Source organism: Octodon degus, unplaced genomic scaffold (assembly GCF_000260255.1).
Source record: "Octodon degus isolate 3935 unplaced genomic scaffold, OctDeg1.0 scaffold00015, whole genome shotgun sequence".
NCBI lineage: Eukaryota > Metazoa > Chordata > Mammalia > Rodentia > Octodontidae > Octodon > Octodon degus.
Genome location: NW_004524591.1, coordinates 3,635,468 through 3,658,194, shown reverse-complemented (window position 1 = coordinate 3,658,194; position 22,727 = coordinate 3,635,468). Strand labels below are relative to the sequence as shown.

Below are 22,727 nucleotides of genomic sequence, written 5' to 3'. Positions count from 1 at the left end.
CTGAAACTGAGAAATATAAGAATGATAACAAACTTTAACAAAATGTAAGAATGAAACATACATCCATCTATAAGTAAGTTTTGGCTTTGTAGTTTACTATTTTCTCCCCACCTCAATTCATTATGGCTATTGCATCTATGAACATAAATAGAAAGGTAAATTTGTGTTCTTTAAATTAGGTATAGAAAAACCTTATAGAGTAAAAAGAATAAATGCTGGAACTTTATTTTTCTTTTCTGGATACTGTTCTTTTTGATACTGGCCCCCGAGGAGATTATGCGCACATCTGTTGATTTTTTTTTTCACGTTGCACACATTTGCACCTTTTTTTTAAATGTTGACTGAATCGCTTAATTGTAGACAAGCGTTCATTTTAATGTAAATCTTACAGTATTACATGAGTGAATGTATGAAAATAGCTTGGAACAGTTTAAATTGGGCAGAATTCTGCTTTGATCATAATGTGCCTCTTCAGCATTAAAATAAACTTGCAACATATGCTGAAAAACATGTGTAATAAGTAAGTGCCTCTTGCTGGGTGACTTAACTGGAAAAAATAAATTATCATTTAATAGAAATCAAAATTCATTAAATACTTTTAGCAGCTAGCAACATGGTGATAGGATTAGAATCTTACAATGATAAATAATTATCTGTCTATTTGTGCCTCCGAGAAAGCATTTTTAAGTTTTATAAATGCTATCAAGTTTTAATCACTTAGATATATTTGAAAACATAACATTTTAGTAGGCTGCTATTTAACACATCACGGCATTGTTTCAACCTTACTCCTAATTGATTCATGCTACTCAAAGATACCCAAGAGTATGGCAAGGTAAATACAATCATGAATCAGTAAAAATAACCGTTACTAATATTCTGGAATCTTGCGAAAAATTGAGAACACTTAGCAAAGACAAAGACTTAGTGTAACAAAAGGAGTAGCTAGGAAACAACACCTTTTATTCCTCTGAAAAGCACCTTTGTAAGACTTGATTAATGAATGACTGGTACGCAGGGAAACTTTTTCATCAGCAAGCTCAAGATGGAGGGGGAAGTGGTGACCTAACAGGAGGCGCTCCAGACGTTTGCTGTAAGCTTTGAGTAGACACCTCATCTTCTCTGATGTTTTTCTTCCACGTATATTCTATAAAACTGTATTCGCTTTTGGCTACAAGTGTTTAAAAAAATTCCAGTTAACAATGGCTTAAGCATAATAGACAAGCGTGAGGGGTATGTATTAAATATGAAAATTGGGAGAAGTTAAACAGAGCTAGGTAAAGAAGACTAATGACTAGCGTGTAAAAAATAATTTGTCATTAATCAAAAGGTCCGTATCTGCCATGTCGAGAAATCTCCTGCCTCCTTCTTCCCCATCAAGGGCTCACTGTACACTACATTTAAAGGTGGATCTATCTTCCTTTAGGAGGCACTTACAGAGGCCTATCAGGAAAGCTTCAAGTGTACTTAATTCAGTACATTATTACTAATTCAGCATATGCTTATTGATTGCCTGCTCTGCGCCAGGTTGTACATTTGGGGATCTAAAAACAAACTCCAAAGCAACCCAGTATGATTCTCATCCTTATGACTTTTAAGTCAATTTGGAAATAACATTCACCTATTCGAATACAGATTCTCTAAGCTTTACTCAGTTCTGTACAGAGCTCCTGAGGGATGCTACACTGAGCCCGCATAACAGCATTTGGCAGACCACACTCCCCTCACAGCGCTGCCCACCCTGCTGACTGCCTGCCCTTCAGCCCACCTCTCGAGCCTGCACTGCGGCACCATCGGGCTTCCAGCTCTCCCCTCCTGTCTTGCTCTTGCCTCCAGGCCTGTGCCTTGGGCAACCTTCACTTTAGGCAAATAAATGCAGACTTACTGTCACCTTCTCCAGTATTCTGTCAGTGCTTTTCTGATAACCTTCCTTACTGCATTTCCTTGTAATTCACCTGTGATAAATTGGATGTTTATGTACCATCCCCCTCCAAAGAAATCATAGGTTAACATAATGGTATGGGAATATGGGGCTATTGGGAACTGGTTAATCCCCAAAGCAAAGCCATCATAAATGAGACAAGTGCCCCGCAGGGAGGCACTACTGGTTCTACCACAGGAGTTTACAGTGGTAAGATAGCTCTCTAGGAAAGAGGCCCCCACCACATGATGCGAGTACCCTTATACTGAATTTCACAGCCTTTGGAACACGAAAAATTAATTTCTATTGTTCATAAGCCAACCAGTCTATGACTTTTATTAATGTAGCAGTCCAAATAGACTAGGATACTGCTCACATGGTTCCTGGAGGATTCCTTGAGAAAACAACCCAACCACTTTCTATTTGGCTTATAAACACTAACTGCATTCAAAGGCCTACGGTGACTATCCAAGCTCTGAGGCAACATTTGTTAGGCCTCTCCTCACCAAATCCTACCTTCCCCATTGATTATACTCCAACCCTTTGCTAAGTTCCTCAATATAAATTTGTTGAATGAAACAAATGGATGAATGAACAAAAAAGATGACGTGGAATTATGCAGCAATATGTAAAATGCAACAGATACAATACGAAGATAAAATTTAACCCAGGAAAATTACTATTCTTGCCAAAGTCCTAATCAAGAAGGAACAAAGAGAAAACTGGAAGTTTAGAGTGCTGCATAGAATACTGCATAAAGTGGGGGCTAGTCTTGTAGATAATGCCAAAGGATGGTGATCAGGGGACTGTCAATCAGGCTCAGCTGACAAGTTGGAAGTGATGCTTGTCATCTTGTAGCCTCTAGGTCGCACACGCAGAGGACATTTTTGTGCCCCTGGATTCTCTGATTGCTGCATCACAGTGTGTGCTGAGTGCCTTAACAACCATAAAGATTCTGTACTTTTATAACACTCAGAAGAAGGCTTTTGACGTAGGACTAAGCATTCAAGGAGAGTAGTTATTAAGCTGAGCTTTAAAGGATTGACAGCATTTAAGGAGAGAAGAAGTCTTCTTTATATTTTTTTTTTGACTTGGCAGTCCGACCTCTTTAGAAACTAGAAAGTAGTATTTTGTACAAGATCTTAGAATTTGTATAGAGCAGTATTAGAAATAAAGTTAAGATCATGAATGATTGGATGGTAACATTCTTGTTCTTTGAGTAATACAAGCCAATTAAAGGTCATAGACGGAAAGAAAAGCACCACTAGAGTATATCGAGGACAATGAATCTGGCGGTGCTAAAGATCAGAGGCTGTGTCACTTAGGTATCATTCAGTTGCTAGTGAATCAAACTCCAAGTCAACTGGCTAAACAAACAAACAAACAAAAAAACACTTTTACATAAAATGTTTAAATTTAACATGATTTTAAAAATATGACCTGGATCTACTTGTTCCTTTAAGTGAAAATTACATGACTAATTAAAGGACTGGTTGAACCTAAGCAATCAATTTGATGATCAGAACAGTCCTCGAAAACAGTGGCAAGTTGACTTCCATGAGCTTCCAATTCAGAGCCTCTTGTGGACCTACAGTGAAATGGGAATGGCTTCTTCTGAATTTGTAGGGTGCAGTCCCTTCTATGCCATGACCACTAGTAGTCTAGCAACTGATTCATATGATTTTAATATATTTCTGTAATGTTTGTTTCAACACTTTTATTGTAATTTCCTGAGATTGTAATAAGCTCGTGGTAAAAACAGGTGTTTGCCACCTGTACTATTGTAATATTGTTATCCAGACAGCTAAGGAATCATATGCTTTGAGATCATTGTTAAAGCATTGGCATAGTAAAACCATTGCATCAATTTGGTAGCCTAGAAAGAACTGCACTACCATGGCCTCAGTGCAGTGCAGCTAACTCTACGTACTAAGTGGAACTAGTGATATTTTTATTTTTCCACACCTTGCACCTAACCCATCTGGGTCCATTTCTATGTAGACTTCCCTTGTGGAAACAAGACTAGTCTGAGTCGTATTTCTGCCTTCAAGTTCACAGTGAGCCTAGGTCTGTTCACACCTCCCGCCGAGTGCCGACCTAGTTAGCTAATTTATCCGCCTGGCCCTCTCATGAGGCACCCAGCTTAATTGCATTTCACATTGATGTGTGTTTCACATGCATCTGACCCAAATGATTTCTTGGATCATATGTTTGTTGGTTGTTCTTTTGTTCCATTCATTCTCCATCCCCCATCTCACCACCTCAGTTTCTGTCAGGAAATGTCCCCATCTAAGTTACACTGCCTTTCATTTGTTTACCTCCAATATATTTTTATGGAAACGTTGGTTATCCAAAAGTGCATCATTCACAAATTTCTTAATTGCATCACATGCTCATAAAGTATATTTAGTCTTGGAGAAAATGAGTAAGAAAACTGTCGTATGGGATGGGTTGAGGCAGGACATCTAGACAGAAAGATAAATTCAATATTATTCCTTTTTTAAAAAAATAGGGGAACTTGATTCCAGAAATGCTAAATTAATTGTCAGAGGTTAACCTGTAGCTATCACAAAAATTAGAAATCAGAATTTCTATGGTATATTACTTTAACCGCTTTCACTTGACTTGCTATCTAGCATTAACATACTCATGTTAAACTATTTATACAGGATCCCCATACAGTTGCCCATGGTCTTCCTAGTCTCCCTTATGCCTTCCCCGGAATTTATAGGCTTCCAGACCCAGCAAGAAGCTCAGAGCTTGGTATATTTTTAGGGCTCGCAAATCTCTTTGAGTTGCAATAGCAAAACTCCACTGTGACAGGTAAGTGCTTTTGACAATTGTAAAATTGTTTTATGTCATACCTACTTCACTGACAGCTATTCATGTCTGATCAGAAAAATTTTAATAATGACTTTATTTTTAAAGCCTTTTGGTAGTTTTGAGAAGATCAGCTGAGCTTAAGACTATTATAAAAGATCAGGCTCCCTATACTAGGGTTCCTCTTTACACTTCTTATTCTGCATGCACATATCTCCTGGTCCTATTTGATTTTATGGAAAATGGTGGCTGGGAAATGGTATCAACATTGATCTTAGCTATTGTGGATACTATGAGCAATAAAGTCTTACGCAGGGGATGGAGTTGTAGCTCTTAAGCAACATTGGTGAGGCCGTGTGTTTGTCCCCAACCTAAGTGAATAAGTGGTGTCTAGCCCAAGAGACTCCTTTATTTATTTATTTTTGTCTTGTATTTTTTAGGGAAGGGTCTACAGGGTGTTCAGGGTCTCACTACTAGACCAGACTCATAGTGATCCACCTGTTTACAGCCTCTCAAGAGCTGGGATTACAGGCACGCACCACCATACCCAGTCTCAGTCACTGGTCTCAGGGTGCCCCGGGAGCAGGGCCAGCACGGCAATACTATTTTATTTTCAAACCTTTTTATTTATTTGGTACATGATCTCACTACGCAGCTCAGATTCATAGTGATCCTCCTGAAGAGACTCCTTCTTTATCTCAGTTTCCACAAAACTGTATCAAGCTAACTTGTTAGCATTCAAGAATGGAAAATTCTTAGATACTCCATGTCCATTTTGCTAATGAGAGCACCTCTCTCTCCTAGGGTGTCCTTAGACCTCCACTTTCTCATTCTTTCTTACCACTCTCACTTTGCTAACATAAATATCCCTTATTGTTATTGATAATCTATGCAGAGCAAATTCTTTTTACTTGCAACTCAAATGAATGCTCCAATATAAATCTGTTTAGCTCCAAATGCTGGTTTCCAACCTTTGTTGAAGAGAAAGTGAGCACTGAATAGACTTGGTGGGCAATTCTGAAACTCCCTTGAGTAATTCAATTCATTGAACAAATCCCCACCCACTCAGCCAATGATATGAATTATCCATCCAACATAGACTCATTTGTGGGGGGAGGGTAGAGATTGGTATATTTCACACATACTAGCCTTGATTAGGCAGCTTAGATAGTGAGAAGCTATGATCCTTTGTATCTTTTGCTTGGTCATACCCTCCTCTAGCTGGACGGATGGCTGGGAGCTTATCCAACAGAAATCACTAGTAGTCATCTTTGAAATGTACATCTTAGCCACACTATGGTTATTAACAGGTATACAAACTACTCTAATAATATTTTCCAATGAAATAGATACTCATTCTACATTTTTATCTAATTGAAAGAAAATGATTCTGCACAGGAGCTTTAAAAGTGCTGGTAAAAGTGGCGATCAGTCCAAACACATTAAAATCCTATTTTCCTTTACAAGTGCTTCCTGCAGACGACCCCCACTGATCTTAAATATATTTCTGTCTCTGTAACTGAATAGAGGTTTTCCGTACAGCATGTTCTAATGGCACTCTGGCCTATAGCCAACAAGGCACTGAATAAGGCTATTTTTAAAATACAGAAACTGGGAACAGCTGCAGCAATCAAATTTGATAAAAACAGAGAGGAACTTTGCTTTTTTTACGGTTTGTCCAAGTTTAGTCCCTTTCATAGAACTGCTTTTGTTCGTTTGTATGAAGAGCTAGAAGACTAATACAGTGAAGCCCTTTTAAACAAATAACTTTTAAAAGAATACAACTAAATAGAATAAAATATTCTCTGTACCAAGTGTATTGATGCAATAGTATTTTAAATCATTAAGAAAGGGTAGCTCTCTTGTAAAAGAAGTTATAAGAACGAAAGTTATTGGCAAAGTTTGTAATGTAAGTTTCTGGCCTATCCCACTCCCCCAAGTCTCTGTGAAAGCATGGATAAAATTCTTAATCTCATATTGTTGGAAATCTAAGGGTTTGCACTTAAACTTATTTTAAATTCTCTAGTGTGGTTCCGAATGAAGGTACTTTTAATGTTTCATCTTTATATTTTGTATAACTATTAGTCATCATGTTGCTATATTTTCTAAAAGCTAGATTAGTATCAGTATACTTCTTTTGGAAAGATGAAATGGCATGGTTTATAAAATGTAAAGGAAAACATTCTCACAGAGACTTTCTGTGTTTATCTGAATCCCTCAATGTCTAGACACAGAAGCTTATTCTTTTTTTTAAAGTGAAGATCTTTGGAAACTTTTAATACATGATTAATAAGGGCTGTGAGGTAACTGAACACTTACAATCTCCCATATTGAATTAGGTTGCAAATTCTCTCTTGTAAGTCATTTCAGGGGCTGAATGGATTTCTCAGTTGATGTAATAATTCGCATGACAAAGGATATTGTATTTCTTGTAAGAATTTACGAATGGAATTAATTTTAAAATCCTATTCAAATAAAATCTCTTATGTTAACACTGATTCAATTCAGCAAATCAGGACAGTAGTAAAATTCTTTTTCTGTGGACTTACACAAGAAAAAAGAAAAAGAAAATCGATACAAAATAGAAATATTCAGGAGAATACTAAGCTACACCAATGTGTTACAATGAGGTCTATGAGATGTAATGTTCAGTCTGTTAAAAATCTGTTCTAAGCTTTCAAACAAATGACAAAGTAAAATTAACAAAGTCTTCCCTGAGAGGACTAATTCTTTCCAACAGGCTCTAATGAGTTCAAAATATCAAAATACCTCTAAATATCAAAGCAAGGATACTGTGGAATGTGCTTAATGTTTGAGGCAATAACATTTCTTTCCCCTGTTCATGGTGAGGAGTCCTCAGTCTCTCATTAACTGCAAAAGTCCCTACACACACACACACACACACACACACACACACACACACACACACACACACACACTCTACAGAGTAGAGACTGTTCAGCTCCTCTTGTGCAAACCCAGGAACTCAGCAGATTTTCAAGGGTTCTCTAGCAAAACACCAGAGAACTATCAGGCTATCATCGTACATTTCAGTCATATCAAAATATTCCAAAGGAAGATTGCAGAGATTTAATTCGATTTTGTCCTTTCTTTGAAGAAAAACGGCCAAAAGAGTAAGATTTACTTCTTACCAGCCATATTTTATGGACAATAACCTCAAATATAATAGAGTCTTCCAATCTTTTCCTCAGAGTGCAAAATTTGCGTGTGACCAGATTAGACGGAATACCAAACAGCTTTGTCATATAGGGAAATGCTTCATGTAAATCATTATTTCTCATTATATATTTTTTTTCTTTTTTCTAATCTTCAGCATTAAGTTGCATGTGGGTTCATAATTACCTTGGTTTTAAATTTTTTTATTTTTTGCATGTTTGATTTAAAAAAGGAACAACAGAATTATCTCAGTGCATTTGCTATTGGAGGAAAATAATAAGCATGGTGCTTCTGGAAATTGAATATAAAATCTATGTAGCTATATGTAAAGAAATTTTGGTCCTGCCCGCAGCTAAATTGGACTTTAATTTGGATTTTTTTGTTATCATTTGTTTTATAACTGCCAGTGCTGCTGGATTCTTAGAATTAGGATTGTTGACCATGCTGGGACTTCACCTCCTTAGCTGGCATCAGCATTAGGGTACAGATGCCCTCCAGAGCTATTCAGAATCTGCTGACATCAGCCTTCATTCATGAGCACTTGCTCTGCTCAGTGGTGGCACTAACATGAGGAGACACGTGAGGTAGCCTCGTTTATAGAAGAGGGCAGAGGCGCTGTGGTGCTGTGAAAACATTCCCACACATACTAACGGCTCATTCACACAGAAAACAAGCAAGAGCCTTTAGTCCCTCCACAAAGCCCAACGAGAGAGCAAACCACTCCAGGATGCAGTAGCAGCAGCGCTCTGTTCTCCATTTGCTCTGCTCATAAACTCCCCACTTAGAATTCCTGATCGCAGGCGCTGCCGGGTGCACGGGTGCATGGCTGTGGGAAACCCTAACCTGGTTCTCTACAAGTTTTGTGAATGAAGTGCTTAGGATTTCTTGGGGGTGTGCATCCCGTGGTGAAGACCACTTTTCAAGTACACAGTAGCAAAGTGGTTTTCAGGCCCTGAACCGCTTTGGGCACAAGACGGAGGTTGTTGACAGTGTGCTATACTGTGATGTCTGGTCTTTCCTTCTCTGCAGATCCACTTAGAGAAGCTCAGGATTTTAGGGTGAACACACATAGAGTGATAGCAAGGTCTGTTGGTTGGTTTCATAGAACCAGACGGCTTTCAAAGACCTGAGTAAATCCATTCTTTAAAAGTCATTGTTGTAGCCAGGCGTGTGATTTCACCTTTACCCTTCGCTTTTCAGATATTTGTAGAAAATGGGATGTTTCATACTGCTAGATTTTCCAGATAACTCTAGTTAATCCATTTATATCACAGCCTGATCTTTTCAGTTTTTACATGTTAATCATTTTGAATAGAAATCGTTCCATTTTTATTGCCCACTCTGTAGCTTTTCTACAGAAAAATCTTCAGAGTATAATTCACAAGTGACCTGGAGAAGTCACTATAAATAGTAGTTCAAACAATGTTTGAATTTTCTGGTGATGTCTGACAGTTTAGTAGTAAGATTTAGGATTGTTAGCAGCTCTATTTTAAAGTGATGCATGCATGCATATTCTTTTGTAGTATTTTTGTCTTGTGTATTACTGGTAGTATTTAATTAGTTCTTACTGTTGTCAGCATGCAAAAATAATATGAATTTTTGGAGGTGATAGCACATCTTATTATATATGAAGATGAGCAAAATATTAGAATGCTATGACTTCAGAGATTGTTAGGAGGTCTGGGAATATAGCTCAGTAGCACAGCACCTGCCTGGCAAGCACAAAGTCATGAATTCAAACCCAAGTACCAAAGAAAAAAGAAAGAAAACACAAAGAATGTCTGACTCTCAAGTGGAATAATGTCTGTAAAACTCCTAGCAAAGAATCTCTCATAGCAAGAGTGCAGTGGATACTTTAACTCTCTCAATCCCTCTTTTTTTTGGGGGGGAGGGGAAGAGACTTACAATTGTGTGGTTTATTCTTTAACGTATTAAAAATACACATTTATGTTTTATATACAGTAAGCAGAGTCTATGTTAATATTTTTAAGACTCTTTTCCCTACCTCTATTTAAAATTTGTATCTTCTTATTTATAAAGGTCAGCGAAAATAGCTATTTATATTTGTGCTACATACATCTAAATTAAAGGTCAAGTGGCAATGGAGGGTCATGCTGAAGAAGTCTTCTTGAATTGTTCACTTTGATGGATAAATTACACACACATATATGCAATGCGTATGTTCAATATGCATATTCAAGATGTCTTAACTTTCAAGTTTTATTCTGGAGCTCAGAGGTATAGCTCAATGTTACAGAGTATGCTTGGCCTATGTGAGTCCCTGAGTTTAATCTCTGGCACCAAGAAAAAAATTATTCTAGATCCTCAAATACGTTATTTTTAATAACATTGTAACCACTACAAAAGGGAACATCACCAGAGGCACACTGTCTCCACTCAGAATCCACGATCCCATAGCTAGTCTGGTCTTACCAGAGCCACATGAGGACCTCGAAGTAGGAGCATATGGAGATGTTGCAGTCCTCCTTCTGTGTCATGAACACATCTCCAGGTGCTCCCCATAGTGGAACAGGGAGGTGTCCTGTGAAGAACAGATGGCCAAGTGGTACCCGTAGTGGGCAGCAGGTTGCTGGACACGTGCACATGTGGGTCTGCCCCACTCTTCCCCACTCGCCACCCCTCCTTTCAGGACACACTCTGTTCTATGCAATGTAACAACCCATACACAGTCTGTGTTTGCAGTGCGTCCTCTTCTGCTCACTCACATATGGCTGTCTGAAACACTCACATGATGAGACACACTATCAGGACAGAGCTGTCAAAATGCAGAGCCCAAGCTAAACAGATGAATCTCGCCCACTTATTAGCCACGCTGCTTCCACCTGCTCTGTCTGTGCTCCTGACGTTCAGATTTTACATTCATACACTGAGCACCTGTGTAATAATAATGCAGCATCTAATGTTCAAAGAACATACTACAAAGTCAAAGGCAACTTCCACTCTACAGCAGGGTTTCTTATCACTTTGGTGCTATTCTAGTGAAATTTGAGACTCCTAGAACTAATGTGTTAAAATTCAAAAGATAAAACATATAATAGTCATATATCAGAAGTCAAAAGGTAAAATCCCTGAAAGGTAATAGCTAAAAAGGAATCCAGTAGGTTGAAATTATATTAAAATGTTAAATGCATACATATAATATATATATATATGTATATATATTTCCTTATTAACAAATCAAATTAAAAAATGCAGCAGTGGGCCAAACATTAAAATTCATAATAACGATAAGTATAAATAACACATCTAATTGTTTCATACAATTGAATCTTTTAATGTAAATTAAATTAATTAAATTTAAATTATTATTTTATAGATACTAGATTTAGGGATGTGAGATAATTTGAAATGGTTACTGTGCTTAAAAAAGTAATCGTGTAGGGCTGGCCAGATAGCCCAGCAGACTGAAGCACCTGCTTAGGCAGACACAGGGACCAGGGTTCAACCCCAGGCATGTCGTGCTGGCCCCACCCCTGGAGCATGGTGAGATGCTGAGTGAGACGGGGTGTGGTGGCACGTGCCTGTAATCCCAGAGCTTGGGAGGCTGAAAACAGGAGGATCGCTATGAGTCCAATCTGTGTGGTGAGATGCTGTGGACCCTGTACTAAATGCATAAAAAAGTAATTGTGATAAGGATAATATAAAGTAAAATACTGAATGTAATATCTATCAGTAACATTTGCTACAAGTATGGTACCTTGCTTAAACTTATATTTGAAAGAAACATTTCATTTGAATTGCATGTTAAGAATAATTAAATTGTATTTTCCCACAGCCATATCTAACTTCAAAGATTCCCTTTCTTCCATCACCCCCATCAAAATATTAGGAAAGATGTTAACTCTCCCTTTCAAAGCATGTCTTAGAACATCAAATCAAACCCCAGAAAAATCCTTCTCAGGAGAAACATGCATGTTCCCATACTTCAATGTCAAGAGTTCTCACCCCTTGAGAGAAGGTTCTGGAAGGTAGAGTTGACTCCTGCCTGGAGGTCCAGGTATGGCTGCAACTTCTGCTTTCTTGTCTGGGACTCCACAACTTACACCCCACAACACCCAACAAGAAACTGATGACTGACTGATACAAAGAAGGACATGAAGACTTCTATGTTTGGGTTTTATTATTATTATTATTATTATTATTATTATTATTATTATTTTCATCATCATCATCATCATCATTATTATTTAAAGGTGAAATTATTTGGAAACTTTACTATTTCATGACTTGTAACACATGGACCATGGCGCACATCACATGGCTCCAGTGATCTTCTGTGGTGAGAAGAGCTACTCTACACAGGGGTAATGCACTGCGGAATCAGCCCTGGACTCAGGAACTTGCAGGTCATTGTAAAGCCACTTGACCCTTGGAACCGCGTACCTAACATGGAAGTGCTGAGTTTCGTTAAGCAGATGTAGACAAACTTTTTTTTTTCTTTTTTTTTTTTTTTTTTTTTTGGCGGTACTGGGGATTGAACTCAGAACCTTGCACTTGCCAGGCAAGTGCTTATTCTACTGAGCTATTGCCCCAGCCCCAAACTTTTTATCTAGAGGCCCAGAGAGTTAAGATTTTGGACTCTGTGGGCCACGTGGTTATTGTCACAATCCCTCTACATTTCCATTGTAGTGCAGTCAGAGGGAGACTCTGACTGACTGTGGCTAGTTCTAATAGCAGCTACGTCTATACAATGAAATTTGAATTTCACATAATTTTCCTATGTCACAAGATAGTATTTTGTTTTAATCTTTTCCCACATTTTAAATACATACAAATTATTCTTAATTCATGAGCCATACAAAATGAGACAGTAGACTGGATTGGACCCACTGGCTAAACTTTGTTTCTTTTATTTCTAAATATAAAGTCAACAAGTAAATCAGTTGTGTAGGTTAATGTGGTTACTTAGACCACTGCAAAGAGTTTCACTTAAAATAAATTTTAGCTGCAATGTGAGCTAAAGAAACCTCTTACTGATGCTTCATATGGAAGCAATTTTCCACATATAAGAGCAAAATGCCAAAATATAGTGTCTGAAAAAAAAACTGTATATATACATCAGCAGTTTGCTATACTAATAAAAGTCTGGAAAACTATGACCCTCATTTTGAGCACCTCTTGAAATTGTAGGGGCCAAAGATAACTTTTATGAATCTCATGATGCCACAATAAATTTAGTATTAAAATATTTATGCAAGTTTTCTTAACCTGATATATTTTTTTTTCAGACACCATAGACCTAGAGATAGATTTGCTCTGAAATCAAGATGCAAATTTCAATAGGAACATGTGAGGGACTTCAGTTTTATACAGACAGACACTGCAGAGAATCCTGCATCCAAAAACTGAATAAATTTGCGAAACACAAATTTAAAGTTAGTTTTTGCTGTTTAGGAGTTTCTTTGCCCTACATGCTTAATTAGGAGGAATACGGTAGCATCAACTTCCCACTGCCAATGTTCATCAGCATTCCAGCATTCTCACATAACTCTTTGTATTAGCAACAGCATGAAAATTTGAAAGCCTAGACTCCTAAATCCATCAGAAATAACTTCATTACTGACTGTTAACAGTAGAATTGATTTTAGAGGTGTTTTTTTTTTCTTCAGGAAGAAAAACAAAGACAAATTAAAAGAAAGAAAAAAACCAGAAGGAGGGTGGTAGACAGTAGCAATATGGCATGGGTGTAGACAAATTGCTGTGATTCGTGGAAAAGTTAAAGCTCACAGATTCACTCCGTTGTGAGAAAGTGTTTCATTCCTTATACTCCATCAATGAGCCTCAATTCATTACAAAGAATTAACATAACATTTCACTTATTTAGAAATCAAGGGGTTCGCAACCTGTATTACTAAGCCTGGATTCCAGTCCTAGGGTGACACAGTCCTCTGCTGGCTGTCACCACCATCTTTGCACTATCATCAGGTACACATCTGGGGCTTTAGTGCTTGCCACAATGGCATTTTTGGTTGATATATGTCTGAGAGATGCGTATATTAACACCCGGGCTACAGAGCCAAGCACATTTTAGTGCCGGCTACAGCTGAAAGAATATGTTTCTACTCCTTGTCCATCTGTTCTCGGCAATACAAATTTAAACTAGAAACATGAAATAAGCTTCCTAAGAAAGAAATCTGAATTGGGGTTAGAGCAGCAAGGTAGGTGCTCTAAGCTGAGACCCTGGAGCATTTAATTTTGTAGCAGAAAGTTCAATTTTTCTTGGAACAATCTCATGTGGCAGCTACAATTGAAAACTTAATAATGATCACTTTTTAATCATTCTTTTTCAAATGTGCTGGCTTGGTCATGTATTTTGTGTTAAGTACATATATTACAACTCCTGGTGTTCATGGTTCTAATAAACCCAGAAGGTTCATCACGCTATTGGCCAGCCATGCAGGTGAACACCACTGAAACATAACCATGGACAGCTTTGCACTCAGTGCCAAGTTGCATCCATTAATGAATGGTGCGGGTCTTCAGTACAACTGGGCCCAATGCAAAACACATGGGGCTCTTGCTTTCTACTATCCTCACCTTACCTAGGACCCGATAGTTGGAGTTTATTTCTTATAATCATCACGTCTTTGTCCTGTGTGCCACCTCCTACAGAATTGTTGGTTGGTTTGTAGTTTTTGCTAAGCACACAGTATGAGACTATTTGTTGACATTTGAAAGTGCACCGGAGAGTACACAGGAACAATAAAACAGAAAAGAAGCATGTATGATGACACACAGATTGCCCACAAATCAAGGATCTTGTCCCCCTGAGTTCAGTAGATGAGAGAGTAGCTCCCACAGGGTCTTGGGGCGGGGCTTTCTGGGTCTCTGATGGTGTGAGTTCAGACTCTGCTATCTGGCTCCATGTGGATCTTGAGGGTCGAAAAAGACCCGAAGACCGCATACTGTAGCCTCCCCTGGCATGCTAGAAATGCTTCTGTACTTTTAAAAAATCTCCTTTGCAAAAGACAGATTTACCAAGACTGGTACAGTATGAATGCTTCCAATATTGGCTCTAATAACTCCTCTGAGAAGTGAATATACTAAAGGGAATTTACCTTCCCTGGTTTTCAGCTTCTCTTTCTGTAAATGAGGATAACTGTATTTGTCCTACATTGGTTCTGAGAGGGGGACAAGGACATCAGCAGAGCAATCAGCCCAGAGAGGGAAGCTTAGCAAGAACCTCACAAATGGTAACTGACACTAGCTACCCCTTTCGAGTGCTTTCTATTAGCAAAAATAGTAACTATGTTGTCTTAATTATCCAGTCTTCTACTAAATATTGTTGTAGTAGAAGAATATTCCTTTAGCCAAAGAATCTGAGAAACTGTTATTGCTTCTCAAAATGCTGTACAAAGTTACCTATGATGGTGAACAAGTCATCTGGGGACTAAGGAGCTCAATCTTCTAATCTATAAAATGAGAAATTTCAACTCGATGATCTCGAAGGTCTCTTGTTTGAGTAAGTTAACAAAATCATGTTTGACAGCATATTCTCATGCTTTATTTATAGTGATAAAATGTGTACTTGCTGCCAACCCTCTGATGTGGGATGTCTAAATGTTCCACATATGCATGTGGAAAGGCATTAGGTCTGTTGATGTTAAGCGCTACTGGTATGTTTTTGGGGCGCTATTTGGCTCAGACTTTGTTCGTCGCACTTGTTTTTGAATAGGTTGACAGCGAATCATTTTCCACAGAATGAACTTCAAGGGTTGGTTCAGCCCCGCGTTCCAGAAGTAGGCCATCTTTTCATGGCTTCTGGTTTTCAGAGTGAAAAGCTTCCTCTGTGAAGTGGCTTTCATTATCCCCACAATATCCCGTGGCCTTTCGCCGTGGGCCTCTGCGTGCTCGCTCTCGTTCACAAGGCCTCTGTTTTCTTTCAGACCTGAGTGACCAGCTACTGGAAGTGGTTGGCTTGGAAGGGGCCATGGAGATGGGGCAAATCTACACGGGCCTGAAGAGTGCTGGCCGCCGGCTGGCCCAGTGCACTTCTGTACTCATCAGGTACCGCTTTTTCTTCATCTGTGGAGACTGGACAGGGCGCAACCACAGGCAGATGAAAGCCAGGCAGGAGTCAGAGAATATTTGCCTTATTTTTGTTTCAAATTATCCATGAAAAAATATGCTATAAATTACCTATGACTATACTGTATACAATGAACTTGGCAGATTTTACAGAGTACTCATTAGCCATCTCTTACCTAGTTCTCTGGAATATGGTCTTCTCCCATTCAGCACCATGGATACAGGGATGCACGCATTCTACCATACACATTTAATCCCTCAGTTCTCATTCATGTTCGATTTCCTGAAGCTAGCAATGTGTTTACCAGGCAAATGAACCAGAGAAAAAACACCACTGATACACCGCACACTGAAATGCTCTCATGGATTGAAGTTCCACAGTGATTCCTGTAAAATGAGTGATGAATTCTCGCATAGTAATCGTTTTGTACATCAAATGAGAAACTTTCCAAAGAAGTTTTTCTATTGTTTCACATGGTGAGGGGCATATTTTGACCTTGGGGTAAAACCACAAATTGTAGGCTCAGTGGATGTTATTTATATAAAGGGGTTGATCCTGGAAAATCTGAGCTATCCGGCATCTTTTCTCCAGGTTTGCAATGTGGGCGGGCGTAAAAATATGGAGGTTTTTTTTTTTTTTTTTGGTTGTAGGAATTCCAATCGTGTCCTTAAACATAAACCCTGACAGTTTCTTTTGGCATTCAGAATTTGTGTTTATTATCACTATATTTACCAGGAAACCCTTAACATTCCTGTGACCACAATACCTTCCAGGTATCCATGAATAGTGAATAAACCTCTCCTTCTCAGAAGGCATAACTTTAGTGTCTGCTGTTAGCACATTCTCCTTCCCTGATCTCAGTATTTCATATTTTTATATAGCATTTGCTATATGAAATATTTCAGTGTTATGCTTAAAGTGAAATATTCTCCTCCAGGACTAGCAAGTCTCTGCCAATGCAAATTGATGGGGAACCATGGATGCAGACCCCGTGCACGGTAAGTACTAAGTGGCTGAAGTGCTACATCAGTTTCATTTTTGCTCTCTGAACATCATACGTTCCTGTAACAAAATCATCACAATGTCTAATCTTTTGTCATTCCTTTGTAGGGCTTATAAGCAAATATGTTTCTCTCCTTATTTATGTGTCATTTCATTCAACTTTTAGTTCTAACACACCCTTGGCCCTTAATGTAAGTCTTGAATGTGGGTTTGTTAGCTTAAGTATGATGCTAAATACCATCAATGATGACCTCTGCTACTGAGCAAAATGATGGCTTCCCTTAGACTCTCTTGTCCATTTTAGGGTACCTTACAAGAAAATGACTAATGAGACCTCCACACATATATCTTCTTGTGTGTATTAATCATCTGTTATTTTTTCCTATGTTGAGTAATCTGAGGGTTCTTTCTTTATAGAAAAACATCCCCTCTCTATATTTTTAACCAGAGATTTTTCCCCAACATGGATATTATTTACTTCACATATTTTGCCTCTCTCCAAATTTGGGGTTTCATTTTTACAGTAAATGTTTCATTGCATTTCAAATACATAGTAGACACCAGAGATAGAAATGCGGAAAAGGTTAATAATGTCATTGTCTTTACAAGCTTATATTCTGATAGTAGGTGTCAAAATAAACTATATATAGCTTCATGTTATAAGAGTTTTAACAAAAATAAGGACAAAAATGAAGAGGAACAGATGGAGAATGAAAGATACTACTTACAGTAAGTGGATCTAGGAGACTTTCTAAAAAGGACTCCACCAGAAGCCCCAATCATCAATGAAAAAGGAAAAAGGATCTCAAACCTTCCAGAGTCAGAGGAAAAATGGTGAGAGAAAAAGCAGAAAAGATGGACAAGGAAAATGTTGCGATCAAAAAATAATGAAGTGTTGGAGTGTAACAGGAAGCTAGGGAAGGCTTTAAATTCACCTTCCACATTTAAAGTTTTCCTTGGCTGCTATGTGGAGAATGGATTATACTGAACAGCTGCCCAGGAGAGGTCTATCCTGGTCCCTTGGCTTGAACAAAGACAACAGGAGGCTAGGAAAATGGAAATGGACGGCATGAGGAACATGCTGAAGTTTAGAGCAGGAAGAATTTAATGAGGTCTCCTAAAAGGATAGATGGGGAATGGCAATGCTGTTAGCATACTGCTTATAAGTAGGAGTAAAACTGGTTAAGGAATAATAGGAAAGGGCCTTAGTCTTGTATAAACATTGTGTTTGGTTCTTACATTGAATGCACTTCTTAACTGTTTACACACAAAAAAAAAAAGATTAAAAATCATCTAAATTTTCAGATGGAGAATATTTAAGTTTGGTGACTATAATATACCCATTCAACCTTTGGTATATAACAGACATGAAACTCAACCTGAGTCATTGATTAAAGTCCACTTTTCAGCTTCTAATTCAAATAACTTTAGCTATGAATTCCAGATGGCATGAACTAGTTCCTAAGAGGGAGAGTTTCATTTTATGCTTCCATATGTTTTACTCTGAAGCTACTATCTCAAACATTGAGGATAGCACCAAAGTATGACTTTATTTTTGTTTCTAGAATATTCTTTGTAACTACCCATGCTCATGAAGTCTATTCTTTGTAATAATAATTTAAAACAAGTTCACCTACAGATCTCCTAGACTACCTGTGCCTTCTGCTGCATCTTACTCTTGGTCCCACATTTCCATATTAGAAAGAGCTCTTCCTCCACTGACAGGATGTATACATTTACGCCTTGCCTGTTTTATTTAGCCTCTCAAAATACACATCTAAATTGATCCGTTATTCTGATGGGTGTAAAGCATGGTGGTAGCATCAGTAGTGATGATGGTGGTATTGGTAATGCTCGTGATAGTAATGGGGGTGGGGCTGATGGTATTGTGGACATGGTCACATCTATCACTGTGGTGGGAGTGTCATATTGCCCATGATAGTTATAGTGTGTAGTGGATTAATTGATAGTCGGGCCAGCAAGATAGCTTAGTTGTCTAAAGTGCCTTGCTAGGCAAACTTAGGCAAACCTAGGAACTGCAGTTCGATCCCCCACACACACACCACCTGCCATGCCACTCCAGCCCTGTCCCCAGGGTGGGCTGGGCAGGTCACCAAAAAAAATTGGTAGTCAACTTATTACATCCAGCTGATTGAACTAGGATTATTGCTAGCAGCATAAGAGGCAGAATTGGAAAAGCAGTTGAGAGGCTGTTAGGAAAGCTGTTTGGAGAAGCCATTGAAGCTGTTGGAAGCTGTTGGTTCTCATGGGCCATTCTGTGGGAAGAACTTGTCATGCTGGCTTTGAAATGAACTTGGCTGTTCTTATCAAAGGAGAGGCTTGGCACTTCATTGTCTCTGAGAATGACTATGGTTCATTTGTGGGAAGTTCATGTGCTTACCTTGAAGATTGCTTCCTGGCTCCAGGTCAGATCCCTCAGCCGCTAGCACAGATCCTTCATCTCACTGTCACAGACTTTCTAGCTTCCAACCATGACCTTTGGGCCTTCCCTGAATAGATCCATAAAACAGGCTCATAAGACATTGTTGTAGGCTCTAGACCTCCAGTTTCAGTCGTGGAAGACATTGTTACAGGCTCTGGGTCTTCAGCTGGACTTCTGCAGCACATTATCATGGGATCCAGGTCCTCAGGTAGATTCTTTGGTCTTTAGTGTGTAGACAGATTTCCTGCACTCTTTGTATATGATTCTTTGGTCAATACATTATAAAATAATCTTATAAAATGTGTCCTGTATTGTATTGCTCCCCTTGCAGAAACCCTAAGCTATGACCGAATGGAAATTGGCTAAAACTTCTGGTGAGCTGTAGGATGGCCATTGGCACAGTGCGAGTCATAGAGGTGATGTTGGTAAGGGTGATTAGTATACCAGATCATGTATTTCATGGTGACAGCACTGCTCTTGTCTTTAATAAGAGGTCACTCTTCACCAGCCATATTCACAGATTTCATTTTTTAAAAAAAAGAAGACAACAAAGTGAAACACCTTCCGAGAGCATTCCTTGTGTTCTTTGAAATTCTTTTTTTTTTCTTTGAAATTCCTGTATGAGGGAATAGAGTGTGTTTCCTGCATCATGTTTTGAGTAAAGAAGTAGCAAAGACAGTGTTAAGCCTACACATCCGCATTCTTCGTATGTGCACACACTGAGACACCTGATTTGTACTGACACATGCAATTATCACCAAAATTCTGCTTAGCCCCATTTTAGGATTAAAGCAAGTGAGGCTGACAGGTCTAGATGTTTGTCTATTTCTAGATAGTCAAGAGGTGGCAGGGTAGACACAGGCTCAGGCATTCCTGGTCATCACAAGTGCTAGGGATTTCCGAATGCCCTGTGCCTCTGGAGCTGCCCCTCCAAAGCACAGCCTGCAGTAGGTCACTTACCACCTGCAACTTCAGAAAAACTAAGCGCATTGACACTTATGTGGTAAGAATCGTTCTAGCATATTTCACATAAGGACTGTTAGCAGTGATTTTCTTTCAGTTAGCAGTGGAACATTTGCTTCGTTTATTAACTATCACAATCTGCAATTGTTAAATTAATGGTGCTTGCTATATAACTTGCATTTAATTCTTTTTTCCTGTAGATTCATTCATTTAAAACATGTATCACAGCCTACATTGGGCTAAGAAGTGTACTGGGCTATGGCTCATTATTGTCATTTTGTATGCTGGCATATTCTGCTTTTTCTAGAGCCACATGGAGCCCTGAACTTTAAGTTTTATTTTAGTAAAAGAGAATATTTAATATTTGTAGCACTGCTATGGTTTTAGTTAGAGTCTTTTCTCCCTTCAATCAAATAACACATTGTTTTTATTGCCAAAACATAAGAATTGGTAGGATGCAAAAATTCTTCGCTGAATTTGCATATCCATAAGCTGATTTTCAATTTATAAGGAGTTTCTCGATACAATTTTAGAGGAGAGCAGAAGTTCTGTTTTTCTTTAAATGGAATATATAAAGCTGAAGGGCAGGCAGTGAATATTTTTTGATTTTTACGTCAATGGAAAAACTTTTCAAAAAATTATTTTTGAGATGGATGTTGGTTGGATAACAATGTAAGAGTATTGGACAATTTTGAGCCTAAAAATGGGAAAATTTATATTACATATGTTTTATCATGATAAAAAACTGATTGAGAAAAAATTAATAATATTTATTTACAATTTCCATCAGTCATGGTATTGAATATATCAAGAAAAGCAAAAACAAAGACCATAAAACTAACGCTTGATATATAAAATGTACAATTATTTTTAGAAACTACATTCTCTCACTACAACAATTGGCTTAGTTGGTTCTCTCATTGTTGGGACAAAATAACCAGTACCCAAAGTTACAGGAGGAAAGGTTTGTTTTGACTTACAGTTTATAAAGGTTTTGTTTCATAGCCAGCTGACACTAAAGCAGGGTGACATGGCAGAGTGGCATCTCAGAAGAGATACAGTTTGTTGCAGGCTCTACAAAGAAAAAGCAGTAAGACAAGCTAGTAGTCCTCTTTCTGTCTCTTATATTCTAGCCAGGCTGCATGTCCTTAGGGCAGGTAGCACTCGCACTTGCAGAAGGCCTCCCCACCATCCACACTCAGAGCTATACCGAACCAATCACTCGGCTAATTTAATAATCACATGCCCTCGATTCCAGCATCATACACTTAACCCAGAATCACACACTCTGGGTCTAGCCACCTCTGAAAAGCCACACTTATGAGCATACAAGGTTTTGCGGGGACATCCAGATACAAGCCATAAGAACAATCAATACAAATTTGTTTAATAGCGCTACTTTCATAGTACTGCAATAGTCACTAAGAAAGGATTTTAGCTACATAATTATTGGCTAACAATTGGTTAACATGCACAATGAACTAAACAATATTAATTCTAGAACAATGTCTATTAAAATTATTCTAAAGCCTCCTGTATTAAGCCTGGACTTGAAAGCCTATTTTCTCCTTTTTAACTTCTTCTTTCCCTGATCCTTCTTCCTGAGCATATAAAGCCACTCACTCTGCTATTTCTATAGTGAGAGGAAACACAGCTTTGGTTGGGGGACAAAGAGTGGGATGACAGGATAAGGAAGGAGGGCACTGGGTTACTTATTTGTATCTGCTTGCTTAGTACCCAGATATTATCCTTGTTTTATAACTGCTGGGTGTCAAGTTTTTAAAAGTAACAAAGCCTTGTGTACCTCATAAATTAGATTCACAATCTGTTGCTTCAATCTTTCTCTTGCCAAATACTGACCTCCTCTTCTTAAAACCCAAAAGAGCTACTCTTCCTTGTACCATTTAGTTAATGGAATCATCAAGAATCCAGTGTTCCCTAAGCTAAAAATTTAGGAGTGATCCAATATTTCTTCTTATCCCTCCAAGTTCAAGTGATACAACCTGTTTCTGGAATTTTTCTTTCTCTCTTTCTGACCCTACAACTTCTATCCTAGACAGGGCCTATTCGGTTTTCCTGGATCTGGGCAAAGCCCGAATCAATATTGTTCTATCTCTATCTTTGTTTTATCTAAATTCATTCCTCTTATTTCCATTCAGTCAATATAAAATACTAACAGCACTATGACAAATTCTCCTTAAAATACTTCATTATTTTTTATCTGATAAAAAATAACTTGTGTCAGGCTTTTTGTTTTGGCAACTTCATCAATTACTTCTTTTTCATCTTTTCATCTACTTGTCCTTCACCCAAACTTTTCCTCTTTGCAGAGTGTCATGGCTAATCTTTTT

General features: G+C 38.2%; 1 protein-coding gene across 2 annotated transcripts in view; it reads left to right on the top strand.

Moving 5' to 3' along the window:
* The window catches only part of Dgkb (diacylglycerol kinase beta), a 705,005-nt gene that overhangs the window by 659,423 nt on the left and 22,855 nt on the right, over positions 1–22,727 (top strand). For both annotated transcript variants that reach the window (XM_023709934.1, XM_023709933.1), the window contains 2 exons: positions 15,826–15,946; positions 16,906–16,966. In XM_023709934.1, the coding sequence (XP_023565702.1) occupies positions 15,826–15,946; positions 16,906–16,966 (182 nt within the window). The remainder of the gene's footprint in view (positions 1–15,825; positions 15,947–16,905; positions 16,967–22,727) is intronic.